The sequence below is a fragment of the Archocentrus centrarchus genome, chromosome 11 (assembly GCF_007364275.1).
Source record: "Archocentrus centrarchus isolate MPI-CPG fArcCen1 chromosome 11, fArcCen1, whole genome shotgun sequence".
NCBI lineage: Eukaryota > Metazoa > Chordata > Actinopteri > Cichliformes > Cichlidae > Archocentrus > Archocentrus centrarchus.
In genome coordinates, this window is record NC_044356.1 from 31,614,076 (window position 1) to 31,632,762 (window position 18,687).

Consider the following 18,687-nt stretch of genomic DNA (forward strand, 5'->3'; position numbering starts at 1 on the left):
GAAAATGAGCATGGTGTCGAAAGAAGCCCTTTCAGATGGTTTAACTTGTTTTGAGTAGCCAGCTTTCCCATAGGGCGATATGACCCTGTAAAGCAGGTGTGGCCAATTAATTTTCCCAAGGGACCACATGAGAAACTGGGGCCGTTGTAAGCAAATAATTTACCAAATAGTAAACAATATTAATTTTATCTCTTTATCAACTGCTACTGGTAACGATAGGTGTTATGAAAATGTTATACAAGGTACTTTTACTATTTTACTTTCAGTTCTTTCTTCTTGATCAGTGAGAAAAATCTAGTCTGTTGTGGGATTTAACAAGTGCATTAAAGTCAGCTTCAGTGTCTGAGGTGGAAATGCAGAGGATAGCGGACAGCTGATCATCACCGAAAGAGCGGATGTGTATCTGGATTTGTGTAACTTCATCACTGAGAATGTTCGCTCACATATAAAAGTAGATCCAAAGAGAACCGACATCTTCCGAGTGCACCTCCTTATATGTGGAAAGTTCTCCTCTTTGAAAGAATAAAAATCCAGCAGTGATACTGACTGGAAGTGCTCTGCCTGTAGTGAATCAAAAGTGCAACAAACTGCGTGATTCAGTGCTGTTGCCCTGATGAAGTTAACTATTTTAGTTACAACACCGACAACATGGTTCATTTTTAGCACCGACTTACACAACACCTCCTGGAATGCAAAAACACCAATTTTAGTTCTGGGTTCATTTTAGTCATTTCATCTTGCATCCATTTCGAAAGTCCCACGTTTTTCCGATTTCCGTCAGATATAAACAGCCATCGGTTATAACACCTGCCGGTTTGTCTCATTTTAGCCCAAGCCTATCCAAACATGCGCTTACCTCTGTGAATAAATCACTCCCTGTCGTAGTCCCTGCCATTCAGCACATTCCTCAATTCAGTTTCAGTTCAGTTTTATTTATATAACTGCACCAAATTACAACAAACAGTCACCTCCAGGCTCATTGTATTGTAAGGTAAAGACCCTTCAGAGAAAACCCAACAGTCAAAATGATCCCCTATGAGCAGCACTTGGCGACAGTGGGAAGGAAAAACTCCCTTTTAACAGGAAGAAACCTCCAGCAGAACCAGGCTCAGGGAGGGGCGGTCACCTGCTGCAACCTGTTGGGGCTGAGGGGAGAGAGACGGGAACAAACTCCTGTTATTCCAACTCCTGCTTTTCAATTGAAGCACCAGATTTCCTGCCATGTCCTTGATCCATCGTGTTACGGTTTACCTGGAGAGGACTCATATCACATTCTTCTGTTTTATTAGAGCAGATTTGCACAGCAGAGTCCACCAACCGCTCTTTGATAAACTCAGAGAATGAGTTACTGTTCTTTTTTGTTTGTTTGTTTTATTTTGTTTTCTTTAATTTTTTAACGTTTTGTGAGAAATCACAAGCTGCTCCATCACTGGATCTGTAAAGTTTGGTAAAAAGTCCTTGCAGCTTTTGCAGCTTTGCTAGCAAAGATTCAGATGTCCGTTCCAGCTCTGTATCAGTCAAGTTCTTGTATTTCTCAGTTCAAATTCCATTAAATACATAAATAAATACATCTCTTATTAAAAACTCAGGGCTTGCAAACTCACATCTCGAAAATATTGGTTCCAAGTCATTTATAATGAAGCTGTGTTTGCTTGTACGTAAATTAAAAAACACACACATTTCTGTCACATTCAGAATAAAAGCAACAAAATTGCAAAAAGAAAACAAAAAAAACAATAAAACAGTAAATTTCTCTGTTGGGGAGTTTGGGACAAGAAAATGAGACAGGAGAATCGATGGAGAACAGTTAGTGAATCAGGAAGCTGAGGATTAGTAAGGAGGAAGTGAGGATGAAGAGTGGAAAGGGGGTTGGTCCAAATGGCATACCTGTGGAGGTGTGGATGTGTGTAGGAGAGAAGGCAGTGGACTTTTTGACCAGATTGTTTAATGCAATCTTGGGATAGTGAGAGGATGCCTGAGTTATAATGGAGTAGTAGTGCATTGTACATCCTGTATAATAACAATAAAGGCATTCTATTCTATTCTATTCTGTTCATTGTTACTGATTGTCAAGGACAAGGATGATGTGCAGAGCTGTAGTAACTACAGAGGCATAAAAATGACACACCATGAAGATATGGGAAACAGTTGTTGAAGCTAGGTTAAGAAGAGAGGTGATGATCAGTGAGCAGCAGTATGGTTTCATGCTGAGAAAGAGCCCTACAGATGAGTGTTGATGGAGAACTATAGAGCAGGTCAGAAGGAGTTGTTGACTCTTTGTGGAAGAGAAAGTATGTGATAGGGTGGCGAGAGAGGGACTGGGATACTCCATGAGGAAGTCAGGAGTGGCAGAGAAGTATGTGAGGCTGATGCAGGACATGTATGAGGACAGCGAGACAGTGATGATGTGTGTAGCAGGTGTGGCAGATGGGTTAAAGATGTTAGGGTTTTTATTGGGAGTGACCAGAAATGACAGGATTAGAAATGAGTATATCAGGTTGAGCAGTTTGGAGACAAAGTTAGAGAGGCAAGGTTGAGATGGTTTGGATAAGTGCAGAGGAGGGCTAGTGGATATATTGGACAAAGGATCCCGAAGATGGAGTTGCCAAGCAGGAAGAAAAGAGGAAGACCTGAGGGGAAGTTCATGGATGTAGTGAAGGAGGAACGTGCAGAGGGTTGGTGTGACAGAAGAGGATGCTGGGGGTAGGTGAGATGAAGGCAGATGATCCGCTGTGGCAACCCCTAAAGGGAGCAACCGAAAGAAGAGCATGATGTATATTTATTTATGTTTGAATCCTAATTTCCCATTGACCTCATCTGGGCAAGACAGAGACAACCCATGGGCCAGATGTGGCCCACAGGCTGTACAGTACCTGGTTCTGCTCTGAAGTTTACCTGGAATGCACTTTTTTAAGTTTTCTTCCAGATCAGATTTCCCGGGATACCAGAGCTTGTTTCTGTTCCTCTCTGTCAATGAGAGTAAAGTGGTTCAGTTTTACTAGTGAAACTATAATATATTCCATGATATATAAATTTAGTCACAGAAAAAAAAAATGGTCCTGGAGAAAAATGAGGTTTTGGCTTTAGATTGCGATACTTGGAGTGGGTGTAAAACTTGTTTCATGTGGCTTTCACCTGTACCTATGCAGTTATAAGGGCTCAAAACTGCTGGCAAAATAATGCAACTTAAAAGCACCCCTATGTACTTTAAGGGCCTGTAACTCAGACAGATCTTGTAGTATGAAAGTATTAGTTTTCATGTTAGTTTTAAATATGCTAAAGCTATTGCCCAAAAAAGATGTGTTTCTGAGGAGGCCTGGCGGGGGGCACTCACTGATTTATTTATTTGATGGAATGAACCAGAACTCAGTAATTTAGTGTCTTGTTTTAGTTTCTCTGAGATTGACGTATGTGGGTTCTGTCTCCCTGTTAGCAAGCAAAAATTATGCAAAATCTGCAACGCCAAATATTATTAAACTTGGTGGAGAGCTTTCTTTAAATAGAGCAATGGTCTGCTCTTCAAGTGCTCTCTGAGTTTCTTTATTACAGGTTTTTGGTGTTGTGTTTTATTTTTTCTTGTTGGTCTCGGTCTTGAACACAAATGTGTCTAGTCAGCTAAATGGATTTGTAGTGTATTGCCAGAATATGTTTTTAAGTAGAGCTGCATTCCTCAGCCTCGTTTAGTTTTGGTGCAAGTCCACTACCTGATAAAATGATTGAAGCTGGTTGGGGAACCGTAGCTTACAGATTGAAAGATGCATCACCAGTTACTCACAAGATGAGTTTACCGCTGATGGCTGGAGCTTCTGTGAAAGTACCTACAGGAAAAAACTGCAATGTAGAAGCACCTTTCTAACCAAGGTCGCTAGTGTTAGCTGATAACTTTGGACACTATCCTTTAATCCAAATATGACCACTTCTGACTCAGAAATACAGACTTCAAAACAGGGCGTCGGAGACCTGAGGGGGTCTCTTTCTTTGGCTTAGCTGGCTTGACAGAACCTGAAACCCCAGTTGGAGATAACGGGAATCACAACAGTGGTTATCAACTTTCTCTGTTAAGCCAGACTGTCTGCTTCAGGCTCTGAGCACGCTCGCATAAAAAGGCCGTTTTGCGCGTCATATGGCACATGACGTCTTCCACACAAAACGATCCCTATGAGTGCCGCCTGCTCCAATCAGAGACATTATAGATGATGATAAAATGGTGATTAAAAATCAATAAAGAACATAAAAAATGGGACAGTGAAATACAACACTGTTTCAAAAAAAAGACGAGATTAATGCTGCAGAAAAGCATTAATCTGGTGATTAAGCGCAGTGATAAAATAAACATTTTAATTCAAGGTGATTATTTTATTGCTGAGAGCACTCTCAGGGCAGCTGTTTATTTCTAAGATAACAGAAGCATATTGGAGCTCTGAAACGTTAAACTGCATCTATTTAAACATTAAAGGTTATGGTCCCATAGCCTAATAAGGGAGATGTGCAAATTGCTTTAGTTTGTCGGCAGATCAAAGTGAAATAAATCTCACTGATTGAACTAAGTGTTCTTGGTGTGTGTTCTGTGGTTCAAGGATTCAGTGGTTACCAGGATGTTGAGGTATGGCTTACCATCCTGCCCATATAAAACCTATTCACCCAACAGAGAGTCTATATTGCACTTTAAACATGCTGTAAATAAAAGGATCAGTGAAAGTGTGGCAGTTTGCTGCTGATTCTAAATCAAAACATGGAATATAACCTGCTCCTGACCAGGTTGTTTCAGCAGAAGTTATCGCGGTGATTTAGCCAGGTAAAAGGAGAGACACTTTTGGGACACAGGAAACTCTGACTTTAAGCTCGACATAGTTTGCAGTGCCATTAATCTTACTTCTCAATGCACACCTCAGTAGGTGAAGTCACAGTGGGTGCATCCACCTTTTTCTCAGTCATTTGTGCCAACTGACACTAGGGTTTAGGTGAAGGAATGAACTGATGAAAGGTCCCAGTCTGATTATGAGGCAGTCTTCTGGTGGAAGCCTTGGTTCTTGCATGATGTAGTCTGCTCCTCCATTACATTGAGATGGAATTAAATATTCAGCAAATGAGCTCTCTGCCTGTGTGTGTGTGTGTGTGTGTGTGTGCGTGCGTGCGTGCGCTGTGTGCTCTGTGAATTGTTGTACATGTATGGTGATGTCCTGGCTGGTGTGTCAGTTTGCTCAGCAAGCATTCGCTGCCCTCTGCTGTCCAGAAAATGGAAAGGGCATGATGCAGTGTTTGGGATTGACCGTGGATCCAGAGTACTGAAAGAAAACTGGAATTAATGAGAGTCTTTCCAGTTAAAATGGAAAGTTTCCCCAGCGTAGTAAAGCGTGTAACTTATGTCTGCTGTCGTAACCAATTACTGCTGTAGAAATGGGCCCCAGTGCTGTAGTTGGCTGCAGGCAGATCCAGCATCTGCTGAGCCTGGCATTTTGCTGTTAATATTGTCCATTATTATCAAATACAATTTTATTTGAGAATGAATCCCTATCTACGCTAGGCGGCATTTAGCCAGTTAAAAAAAAAAAAAAAAAAAGCACTACTCATGTTACCTTTATTTCAAAGTAACAGCAGCATATTGATAACTTAAGAGAACTTCATCCATGATCAACAAATCAGCACTCAAACTGCTGAACAGCAGAATAATCTAACTGAGCATTAAACAGCTTCTTTTTAGCCTGATACTGAATCCAGTCTAGCATCTAACATGACCTAGTTGACATAAGATACTGAGATGATTCATCACCATGTTGGTAGTGCTGGATTGCACCACTCACTGTTCTGGAATGTTCTTACAAAGGTTTTGTTTTCTTCTCATTCAGTCTTTAGCCCATGACGGGTACCAGCTTTCAGAAAGAGTGTATATGGAAGCCCTCATAGTCTTCAGACACACAAGAGGAAAAAGTAAATCGTTTGGAACTTTAGCTCCAAACCAGATAAATGAGGATTATCTGCAGATGTCAGATTAGCTGCTGATTTCACCTAATCTCACTGAAGTCATATACTCACAGTAAAAGCACTGCTGCATATCAGCCAGTTAAATAGCTCTGGTTGGTTGAATTCAACTTAGCATCAACTTACAGCATACTGCTTTTTTAGTATCAAAATATATCCTTTCTTCTTATTGTTGTTATGAAAGAACATCTGCACATTATATTTGGCGATTATAATAAAAATTTGAATATTGAACAAATGTCTGTCCAAGAGAGAAATGTCTGTCTGCTGAACAATTACAAAACACTTTTTTCTTCTCCTGTCTACAGGGTCACACAGTCATCCGGTCAGCAGCCAATGCCAACTTGCCACCTATGTTGATGTCTCAGCGAGTGATTGCTCCCAACCCTGCCCAGCTGCAGGGCCAGAGGGTCGCTTCCAAACCTGGGATGTCTCGTTCCAGTTCCAGCAGCCTGGCTAATGCTGTCAGCTATCAGCAGGTATGGATTCAAACCAACCTCGGCTAACAGGTTCAAGCTCTGTGGTGTGATTACACATTCTCTTGAAAGAGGTGTAAGCTTGTAGTGTAATATCTTTAATTTAAAGGAAGAAAAGTGGTAAGAAAAATTCCATGAAAAGGTAGGGCTTCATATTTAGTGAAGTGGACAGCAGCCAGACTGAACCGGTATCTGGTTTAGAGTATCTAAAGTCAAACTATCACTGCTATGACCATTCATCACAGTGAGCCAGTGATATTATTGATGAAAAAATATGACTTTTATAAGCAATAGAGAATGTGTATCTCCCTTCAGGCCAGTCAGGTGGCAGCTTCCCAGCGCTCAGGCTCCAGTGCCATGTACATGAACCTGGCCCACATGCAGGCGGCAGCAGCAGTTGGGGCCGGTGGGGTGGCAAGTGGTCTGGGCGGAGCTTCGGCTGTGAGCCCGTCCACTATGTCTGGATCAGCAAGTGGAGCAGTGAGTTCCATGGCAGACCAGGCCAGCAGCCAGGCAGCAGCTAAGCTGGCCTTAAGGAAGCAGCTGGAAAAAACCTTGTTGGAGATCCCTCCACCAAAACCCCCAGCCCCTCTCCTTCACTTCCTGCCCTCTGCTGCCAACAGCGAGTTCATCTACATGGTGGGCCTAGAGGAGGTGGTGCAGAGTGTGCTTGACAGTCAGGGTAAGTAAACATCTGACACTAGGGGGATAAATATCTGCAGCATTGTTCAAATCTTTCTCTTAAAATCTGAACTAATAACTTGTACCTGACCTGTTGGATTGAACTGGTGGATAAAGGACAAATATTGCTCCCAGATGTAAAACTAACCTCCACTGACTGTGCATGCATAACCTAGAGACCATTTCTCTGTTATGTGTAGAAATTTGTAAAGAGTTTCTGCAACATGAAAGTTGTTTCAGGTTATTTACTTGTGTACAGTGTTGCAATGATTTCTATAGATTGGATGGATCGTTCATGAGCACGTCTGCCCAAGAACTTCCTGTCACTTTAGCTCTATTATTGTTAACTGCAGCAGAGTCGTCTCTTATAGGTAAGCTGAGAGGAACGCTGGCCCGTATGGAGCCATTCTTCTGTGCCCAGTGCAGAACTGACTTCACCCCCCACTGGAAGCAAGAGAAGAGTGGGCGAATCCTCTGTGAGCAGTGCATGACATCCAATCAGAAAAAGGCTTTGAAGGCAGAGCATACCAACAGGCTGAAGAACGCCTTTGTGAAGGCCTTACAACAGGAGCAGGTCAGCAGCGCTCGTACCTCTGCATAATGTTGGCCATCTTATTCTAGCTTATTTACTAACAGTTTTACTTTTATATCAACAAAGGTTTATTTATGTCACAAGATAGTAATGATTATCATAGTTTTACTGTCTAACCATACAACCAAATGGAGTGTTATTGTCTGGTACCGTTAGCAAAATGAAAAACAAGGAGGCAGCAAACACTGAGTCATTTAAAGTTTCCACAGATGTCATGACCATGAGCGCTGCCAACCGTTAATCATCTAAAAGCTGCCGGGTGAAGATGGACACAGTTGGGAACTGCAAACTTTTTATTTATTTTTTTTTAACAGTGGAGTTACTGAGGAGTAACACATACAACGCAGTGTGCAGTGTTTCCTGTTGTTTTAGATCATCTTGTGTTTCTCTGTCTGGCTTCTGACAGCAGAGGCCTGTACTACGAAGCAAGTCCAGCATATCCAGGGTATCTTTCCATTGTCTGGATTCATTTACCCTAACATTAGTAATCAAGTGTTCACACAAAGCTGGTTATCAGCTTGATAGAGTTAGGGTTACCCAGGGTTTCCTCTGTGTGATCACATTAAAGGGATACTGCTGGCAACGCCTGACAACCATAAATACGGATAAGTGTACTGGCAGCAGAGCGGCTGATTTTACAAAGGAAGTTAAACCTAAACTTAGCGCAAAAAGCAGGGAAATTTGTGTTTAGTGGATTATTTCTTTGCTGTAACAATGCTTCTTGGTAATAAATCTTATACTGTTGGAAAGCCTGCTGATTTTCCCCTTAAATGGAGCCACATTTGTAAGGAAAATGCATTTGTGGGCTGAGCAGCAGAGTTGAGTATGTGGGTTGCACCTATGAAAAACTTACCAGTCCTTCATTGCAATGCCAAACAGCTTATGCTGCTATTGACTCTTGTTGAGTGTCATTTATTGGATTGGATGATTTTAAGTGAAGAAACAAGCCTTGTTGGCAATTTAACAATTTATTCATGTAACAAACAGGGGCCTCAGCAGCATGTGGAAGAACCATCCACAGCCACAACAGCCTGGCACCTCCTCCTAATGCTGGTCACACACTGCTGTGGGGTGACATGCCATTCTTCTGCCGCCATTTGTCACAAGTCAAACAATGTGGCTGTGTTGCTGGGTTTGAGGTCAAGACTGCAGGCAGCCCATTTTACCCTCTCCACTCCCAAAAAGCTGGAGGTAGTCTCTGATAAAGCCACTCTGTAGGGGTGAGTGTTATCATTTCAGAGGACAGAGTTCGGTCCAGGCTGTGGAGGAATGAGATTGCAACTGTTTGCAGAATCTCATCTCAGTATCTCTTTGCATTGCAATAGCAACAGCAGAATAAGCTGTTTGGCTTTGGCAGAGAATATTTTCATGGATGCAGCCCACATACTCGACTCTGCTGCTCAACCCACAAATGAGTTTTCCATACAAATGTGGCTCCATTTAAGGGGAAATAAACAGGCTTTCTAAGGATATAAGATTTATTACCAAGAAGCATTGTTACAACAAAGAAATAATTGAACAAACACAAATTTTCTTACTTTTTGTGCTAAGTTTATGTTATGGTAAAATATGAGCCGGTGAAACACACAATACAGGCTGAAAGCAACACAGCACCTGCAGACAAAGCAGCAGCATGAGTGTGTGAGAGAACAAACACAGATTCTATTTAAACATGCTGTACCAATGTGTGTGTGCTTTAAACACTTTGGGAGTGAAAGTGGACAAGATCTACTATACTAATAATCTACTATATTAATTTTAGCCTATTTGAATTCAGGAAGGAGAGCTGACAAAAATGCTGACCGTAAGTTAAAAGTTCTTTCTGAATGTGGTTGTGTCCATGTTAGGAGATTGAACAGAGGCTGCAGCAGCAGGCCGCTCTCTCTCCCAGCTCAGTCCCTACCAACGCCTCCAAGTCTGAAAGTATGATCCGACATCATGCCCTCCGCCAGGTATGTTCCAGCTTGGATCCTAACGAGAGTCCACTTTTAAATTAGATGGATTGATAAGCAAAAAACAGCAAAAAAAAAAAAAATAATAATACATTTTATACTTACATGAAAAGTAAGAAATGCTTGCAAATGTATTCTCCTTAGGCTCCCCAGCCTCAGGCCTCCCTGCAGCAAGGGCTGTCGAACTCTGCACGAGGCGTCCTATCCAACTTTGCCCAGGCCTCCCAGCTGTCAGTGGCCAGCAGCCTCATGGGCATGACTAGTGCCAAGCACTGTGGCAGCAGTGGAGGCAGCAACAGCAGCAGCAATAGACTGCAACACGACAGCCGTCGCCAGATCTACAACATCCCAGGTACCTGCACCTTGTGCCATTCTGCGGTGCATTTCTTAATCAGGGAGGGTCACAATTTTGGTGCGTGTGTTTGTGTGTGTGCGCACATGTGTGTTTATTGCCTGGGGGCAATGCAAATTAGTCAGCATATGTGCAAATATATCCATGATTTGGAACTGTTGTCATTTGGTAAATTAGCCATTAAAATAAGGACAAAAGAACACGTAGAGAATTCTTTAAAGGACAAATCTTACTCGTTTTACTTTTAACAATTTTAATTTTAGTTTCATTTTGTATAAAGCCAAATCCCAGCATCGGTCATCTTTACATGTCTCTACATATACATTTCAAGACCTTACAAGACAGAAACTTTTTAGAGCAAGTTGGAAATATTTGTTCTTGGTCCAAAAAGTCAGAGATGGGCAGTTTGTTCATATTTGTCATCCCCTTTCATTGAAACACAAGTCAGGAACCTTGGCGTTATTTTGGCAGTGATCTTAGTTTTGAAAGATGCAGACTATAAGTTGCGCTGTGTCTTTGGGTATTTAGAGAAAGCATAAAGATGAGAGCCTTTCCAGTTGAAATGGAAAGTTTCCCCAGTGTAGTAAAGCATGTATGCAGGACATGTATGAAGACAGCGAGACGGTGATGAGATGTGTGGTAGGCGTGACTGATGGGTTTAAGGTGGGGGTGGGATTACCTCAGGGATCAGCTCTGAGCCCCTTCCTGTTTGCAATGGTGATGGACAGGATGACAGATGAGGTCAGGCAGGAGTCTCCATGGACTATGTGTGCAGATCTACAGATATTGTGATCTGTAATGAGAGGAGAGAGCCTGGAGTGGTGGAGGTATGCTCTGTAGAGAAGAGGAATGAAAGTTAGTAGAAGCAAGACAGAATGCATGTGTGTGACTGAGAGGGAGACAGGTGTAACAGTAAAAATGCAAGAAGCAGAGATAGTGAAGGTGGACAAGTACCTGGGGTTGACCCAGGTGACGAAGAGTGTGCAGGCAGGGTGGAGTGGGTGGTGATGAGTGTCATGGGTTTGGAGATGATGGCATTGACAAAAAAGACAGGATGCCGAGCTGGAGGTGGCAGTAAAGCAGAGGGACAGCTAAGGATTGGAGACAAAGTTAAAAAGGTGGTTTGGATTTGTGCAGAGGAGGGATAGTGGATAATTGGGCAAATGATGATGAGGAAGACCACAGAGAAGAGAGATTTTCAGAGGGTTGGTATTGAAAAAAGAGGATACTAGGGATGGAGTGAGATGGATGCAGATGATGTGCTGTGGCGACCCCTAAAGAGGAGACGAAGTAGAAGAATTCTCCACCATATCACGCGCCCTCTGTTCCCATTTTTCATTGATCCTCTTTTCCATTGGCCTGTGAACTGAATCGTGTCTTATAATAAATGTGAGTGACTCTGAAACATTATTCCTGCTGTTTCTCACTTTACTTAGTTTAAAATAAATACTTTTGGTAAATGTTTAAAATTAGCTATTATTTCAAACAAATGAAGGAAGTTTTGGAGCTGATGAGGTCTTTCATGAACTTAGCAGGAAGTGTTAATTACTGGTCAATTACTGGTTGAGCATTGTTGGAATTTCTAAAGACAAATGTGCACTTGAATTTTTCTCCTAATGTTCCTTTTTTTCCATCTCACAGGGTTAAATATTGCCTATCTGAACCCAGCGGCTGTTGGAGCCCATAAGAGCTCCAGCTTAGCAGACCGGCAGAGAGAGTACCTGTTGGACATGATCCCACCTCGATCCATATCGCAGTCTATCACTGGACAGAAATGAGCCCTGTCCAGCTCTTGCCCCCTGAAGCCACCTCCATCTTCATACCTAAACCATACTGAAGCACTCCCAAATCAGCCAATACCCCCTCCCCTTCACCTCCCATCGCATGCAGTGCCTGTCCGTGTGCCTACCTTAAACTGACCCATAAAAACCCACAAAGTTGGAAAAAGACTCTAAATTATCAGTGCGTCTCACATGCTCTTATTATAGTAAAATCCTTCTTCTTCAGTGTATTTAAGAATTATAATTCCCCTTATTATAACTGGTGGTAGCACTATTATTCCTGTAACTACCATATTTGCTTCTGTTACTATTACTCATTTATGCTTTTTTTTTCTTTTAAAAGTTTGTTTTTGTTTTTCGGCTGTCTAACTTTTACTCTGGGTAGTAACAGTCAGGCGTTGTCAGGTCTCTTTAGGCCGCAGTCATATAGGATTTTTTTTTCTCTACTTTATCCTAAAGCTTAGATGCAACTGTTGCTAGTAACAGAAGATCAAGACGATGCATTCTGGTTGTTATGCAACTTTCAAGCTTTATATATATAAAAAAAAAAAAAAAATCTCGACTTGCTAACTTGGAAGTAACAAAGTGGAAAATACTGATGGGTACAAAAACAGACAATGCTCTGCATGCTCTTCAAAAGAGGATGAGGAACCCATTTTAAAAATGGAAAGCGTGGAGGGAGGGGGTGATGGGGGAGGGATTTAGAGCAGAGCACCCACACCTCTACAATCCTCAGAAGGGCCTGTTTCACAGTGATACACAGCTACAGTTCAGATATGGTAAGCTTAAAGATCAGGACAGCGGAGACAGCCTGCCACCAACAGAGCTAATGAACTGGGAGTGAGTAACAGAAGATGCAGAAGAAAAATCCTATGTGATCAAAGCTCGGATAACCTTTTCCTTTGCTCCCACCATTGTTCATGAAAAGCTTCTCATCAGTTTCTTCATTTCAGGCGTCGGCCTGTCCTGTTACAGATTGGAACAGTAACCACATTCGTATATGCTGGATATACTTAAGTTATACTTATCGGGACTGACGGTCGCAGCAGTTTCACACCTGCCCCTTCAGCAGACCAGCAGTCAATAGCAGCTCCAGCAAGAAGGAAGCTGACAGACCGAGTCTGTCGTCTGCATACCTGCCAAGTATTCAGGAGGATGATGGTCTTCATTCGGAAAGAAACCTGTTGATTTTTTCCTCCTGGTCCCATAACCATTTCACTATTTGCCAGTGACACCCCCCCCGCCCCCCGCCCCCCTTCAAAACCACCCCCATACTCCCCAACCCAATACCTTTGGCTATTCAGTATGCACAGACTGAACCCTTTGACCCTGCTGTTCCTCTTGGCATCACATATTCTTTGAGAGAGTGAAGAGAACTCAAAGCTAAAGGTGGGAGCACATTTTGTGCATCCAAACCACAGACTCTGTAACTAAAAATCTGGGTTCCTCTTCTTTTTATATTTTGGTTTTTAGATTGTTTTCTGATTGTTGTGCAACACCACATTCCCCAGTCCCGACCCCCCCTTGCTCCCATCCCTACCCCCCCCCCCTTTCTTTTTTTCCTTTTTTGTTTAGAGTCTTTGCGGCGTCTCCTAATAAAATGGTGGCATACCTGAGAGGTATAGCTTCCTGAGACGATAATAATCGACATAAAACAGAAACTATTAAAATATCTGTATGGATTATGTATAGATGCCTAGCTTCAGAGAAAAAGGATGTGGATTTTATCTTTTAAGGGAGAGACATGGATCAATCATTGTGTGCATGCTCTGCACACATGTTGCCTCACTCCAAAGGAGCACTGTGCATATTTCAAATTGGATTTTTCTTTTTTTTTTTTTTCTTTTAATGGAGAAGAATTAAGAGTGGCTGAGGTCTGGATGCTGGCTGACGGCCAACCAGAGTCGGGTGAGATGTCCTGAGTAGCATGGATTGCATTGTGGTGTGTTTTGTGTTTTGTTTTTTTCAAAGTGCTCCTACTTTTCTTATTTACAGGCTCATGTTGCCGTCATCATCGTCCCCATTAGAACATGTTTACATGCTTTAATGTTCAAAAAACACTTTAAATGATACTTTGTGATGCTGCAGCACCTCTCCACACTGAAATACTCAGTTATTAGTTCCTGTCGCTTTAGGGTCCTCCTCCCCAAAGGCCCAGTCTGCTTTGATTGGTCAGTTGGCATGACATAAGCAAGGCAAAGTTGGTTACATAGGTAAACACTATAGCTTGCACTCAGCTGTGGGCTCGTAACAAGACCCTCAGCCTGAGCCACAGTAGGATGACACTGTGTTGCTTCTGTCTGAGGGCTCATTGAACTCACTGCACGTTACGACGGGGTTACGTGAGTCTCATTGGGCTGCGTTTGTGTCACTTTTTCATACTTGTTCTTTTGTCTGACCGCGCGAGCAAGAAGAAAAGTAAATGAACAGGTTTACTGGGATTGTGTCTTTGTTGTTGCATCTGGGTTTAGAGGACCTCTCGTTCTTTGAGAGTGCGCCAAACAGTTTTGCATGGTGGGGTCGTTGACCAAAGAAAAACACAGACTACAAGGTGTTTGTGGCAGTTCAGCCGTAGTGTTCTGCGGGACAGTTTTATCTTCCAGTTGCTATCCTGTTGTCCTGCTTTGGCCTCTACATACACAAATAAACTATCTAACACTCTAAAGGGGGAGGCGGGCATAATAGGGGCACTTAAATTGCTGATAAATGGATAAATCCTAATTTAGTGTGCCAGTGTCACTCTGCAAATGTTGGGCACTGTGTACAAGTTACTGCTCTATATTCTCTAGTTGGCTAAGCAGCTCACAGAGACGCACACGCAGTCATAATCTTTTGTATGCCTATCTGTTAATGTGAAGGCATGCATTCCCATTTGAGCTGCATTGAAAGTGTTATGAAATGTTACCACTTCTGACCTACTTTTGGAATTGGGACGAAAACGCGAACAGGTTGCAAATTGAGGCGCTGTCAAATTAGTAGAGAACTGCGCAGCCGAGGGGGTTAAGAGGAGAAATTTTTAGCTATTTTTATCTGCATCTGCAGTTTTATATTTTGTAATCGTAGATGGTTTGCCCTTTTAACCTGCCCCAAACCTTTCTGTCATTCCACAAATTGGAACTGCTTTTTCACACAGTGTCCTGCCGCAGTGTTGTGTTACACTGTGTCACATTAGCACAACTGTAGTCCAACAGCGTGTTAGATTATAACTGAAGTTTGTCTGCAACGGTTTTTCTTAGATACTGGCCAGTCTCAGCACCCACAGAGAGCAGGCAGAAGGGATTGTGTTTTTCCAATTAAGTCCATATGTTTTTGGACACTTTTTTTTTTTTTAATTCCAGCTTTAATTAAGCTTTAATTCAAGGGGTTTAAACAAAAATATTGCATTAACTGTTTAGGAATGACAGCCATTTTTATACATAGTTCCTCAGTTTTAGAGGTTCAAAAGTGAAACTAATTCAGTTTTAAATAGGAGGATTATTTTTAATACTTGGATGAAAAAAGACTGCCTGAAGTCTAGAACCCATGGACATCACCTGATGTTGTGTTTCCTCCCTCAAAATACTCCTTTACTCCAGCTGCTTTCAGTAACAGCTCTGTTGGGTTGGGAGAAGGTAACTGATTTGATCACTGGAGAACGTCCCATTTCTTTGCCCTGTGAAACTCCTGGGTTGTTTTTGCTGTGTGCTTTGGGTCATTGTCCATTTGCACTGTGAAGCACCATCCAATCAGTTTTGCAGTGTTTGGCTGAATCTGAGCAGGGAGCGAGAGCCCTTTACACTACAGAATTCATCCTGCTACTTCTGCCAATAGTTGCATCATTCCTACCAGACTGATTATTTGAACACTCCTGAAGTTTTTGCTCTCTCTCCGGTTTATTTAGGTTTTTCAGCCTAATGAGGGTCTCAGCACCAAATACAAGATCAATACACAGAATCAACCCCAGATATTTTATCTGCTTAATTTGTCAGGAAATAATGAAGGAATACTTAACATCTGGCATGTCTGTCAATTGTCCAGTTAATTTTGAGCCTCTGAAAATCGGGGACTTCATATAAAAATGGCTGTAATTCTTAAAACATTCAATGCAATACTTTGTTAAACCCTTTGAGTTAAAGCAGGAAGTCAGATCTCGAGTGTTTGAGGTCAAATCCACTGTCGTGGTACAGCAGCAAAAGTTGTCGTGGTCCAAAAACCTACGGACACAATTCTCCCCGTGTCTGTGTGGGTTCTCTGATTTCCCCCCACAGTCCAAAGACATACAGTTACTGGGGTTAGGTTAATTGGTTGTTCTAAATTGCCCATAGGTGTGAATGGTTGTCTGTCTCTCTGTGTTGGCCCTGCGACAGGCTAGCGACCTGTACGGGGTGTACCCTGCTTCTCACCCTGTGTCAGCTGGGATAGGCTCCAGCCCCGCGACCCTGAAAAGGATAACCAGGATAGGATGGATGGATAGTTGTGTTGAAGAAGGTTTGAGAAGGAAAATGAGCAGCCTTAATAACTCTTAATGGATATATAGAAAGAACAAAGACAGGCAGTCCACACCAAATGCACCATACAGACTGCAGTCTAAAGTTGTTTTTTATTTAGTGTAACCCCTCGCAACCTTAGCAAGAAGGATGTGTTCAGGTCAAGTCTGTAGTGTTGCTGGTGACAGTTGGCACTCAGTTTGCAGTAGCTCAGGTATTTCAGGCAGTGTTCAGTTAATGTGCAGTATTATTCATGCCCACCGTCGCTCCTTACAGGAGGACAGGGGGGCTCTGAAGTCAGTCTGGCTTTCAAAGGGAGAGGCGCTTCGTTCACACAGAAAGCTCTGAGCTGATTGTTTAAGTAGCAGTTCTTACACAGAGGTCTCAGACGATCAGATGTTACTACTTTAATCTGTGAAATTTTACCAGGCAGACTGTTTCAATGGCTTCCAGCAGGAGGATGATCTGCGACAGCATCCAGGCAGGTTCACATAAACTGCTGATGGAGAACATGGCCTAAGGTGTAGTGAAACAACATGGCACGGTTTCATCATGTGAGGTCGCAGAGGACTACATGTGAGCCCAAAAGACCCTCTGGCAGTCATGTTGGATATCTTCGGTTCTCGAGCAGCAACTGATGTTCCTCTCAAAGTGTTGAGCTTGGTTTGTGTGTGATGTTTGAATGGGTTAGTTGATGATTTTAGTTGTTTTTGGATCATTTCCGCTTGTTTATTAGTTATTCTTATGCTAAATTCTCACGCGGTTTGACTTGCTCCAAAGTTTCCTTTGGTACTTTGGTTTATGACTAAACAACTGCAGAACTCTGTACACTCTCCTTTTCTTCAGCTGGACTTCAGCTAATGTTAACTGGAAAATGTAAGCATGTTAATGCACATATAACTGTTCCTTTTTAACAAAAAAAATGTTACACATATTGCCACTTGACTCTGGCATTTTAGCTTAAAGCACTGCTCTGTTCAAGTAAAAGGCACACAGCTAGTGTGACTACACACACTATGCAAGAGATGCAAACATATAAGATGAGGCTGAAAAGCAAGAGAAGTGATAGCAGTTTTAAAAATATATAGTTTTAACAAAACAGATAAAGAGCTTCTCTCTAAAGATAAAATGGGAAAAGATGCTAAAGCACTTCAGCACTTCATCAACTACTGTTCATTATAATGGGTTTAATTGCCCCCCCCCCCCCCCCCCCCCCCCCCCCCCCCCCCTCAGCCAGGAAAAACACAGAGGGTACAGCTAAGAAAAATCCACTTTAAGCTGATTTTCACTGCTCGGTGTCAGAGGAGAGGAAGCTGCTCACAGGACCAGCTCAACATTTCTCACATTCAAACCATTTCATGTACACTCATTTTTTTTCTCTTCATGTTGGATGTTGAGGACCGTGTGAAGCAAAAATGTGCATCGAGTTATGAAGGTGTTTTTTTTTTTGTTGTTTGTTTCATTTGTTTTGATTTTTTTTGTGAGGGGAGGGCTGTTACGTAGTTTGTAGTTTGGTCTTTGTTCTCAGCAGATTTGGTGTCAGCTCTTCACACTGCCAAAATCCAAGGCCTGTTTATTTATACATGGAAATGATTCAAATAAAGGAATGCTCCTTTTGTCGGATGAAGAACTTTTTTAAAAAAAAAAGACAGATGAGAGCAAATCGTTACAGGATGCTGTATAATAAAGGCTATACAGTAACGTAACACCACTATGCTTTTATGAAGTATCAGTAGCCTTTAATAACTCTTATGGAGTCCACGATGAAGCAGCAGGTGGCTGAGATTTGTGCTTCGGCTCCCGGAGCTGCGTTTGTGTCGTTGTTACACTTTCCTTCTGCATCAGTTTCATGTCTACGTGTGTGCAATGGTTGTGTTTTTTTGTTTTCAGCCAGACTGAGAGATGGATGTGTTCTGGTTGCGTCCAAGTAATCCAGACCTGCCTGTCAGTGCGACCTGAGATCACTGTTGCTGTGAACTGTCGCTATATGCATAAAACTGGATTGAACTGAAATGGGAGACTATGAAACTACCTACAAAATTAGTTTCACAGAGACATACATTTAAGCTTTTTGTTACTTATATATTTAAAAAAAAAAAAAATCTGCATTTTGGTGGAACATTTAACATCGGATGTAGCAAAATGACATTTTTAACCCCTGGGGTAAATTTTTTTTTTTTTTACTGCCGCTCACGGTCGAATTAACTTTTTCCTGCATCTCGACTTCAGCTGCAAAGCTGAAGTTTAAATTAAAAACAAAAACAAGCTCCTGTCTCTCTCACTCTTTTGCAGATACATCCACACACCTTTGTATTTGAACTCCACACTCTTTTCAACATCGGTTTTTAGATTTGAAGTCACTCTTTATTCTAATGTCTCAGTTGCGTTCTGTTTTCTTTCTACTGCAA

General features: G+C 42.1%; 1 protein-coding gene across 2 annotated transcripts in view; it reads left to right on the forward strand.

Annotated features, from left to right (window-relative positions):
* Nucleotides 1–16,145, forward strand: part of gatad2b (GATA zinc finger domain containing 2B) — a 53,116-nt gene extending 36,971 nt beyond the window's left edge. For both annotated transcript variants that reach the window (XM_030741148.1, XM_030741147.1), the window contains exons 6-11: nt 6,288–6,458; nt 6,771–7,137; nt 7,508–7,710; nt 9,576–9,680; nt 9,825–10,032; nt 11,674–16,145. In XM_030741148.1, the coding sequence (XP_030597008.1) occupies nt 6,288–6,458; nt 6,771–7,137; nt 7,508–7,710; nt 9,576–9,680; nt 9,825–10,032; nt 11,674–11,810 (1,191 nt within the window). In that variant the 3' untranslated portion in view covers nt 11,811–16,145. The remainder of the gene's footprint in view (nt 1–6,287; nt 6,459–6,770; nt 7,138–7,507; nt 7,711–9,575; nt 9,681–9,824; nt 10,033–11,673) is intronic.
* Nucleotides 16,146–18,687: the final 2,542 nt, after the last annotated feature.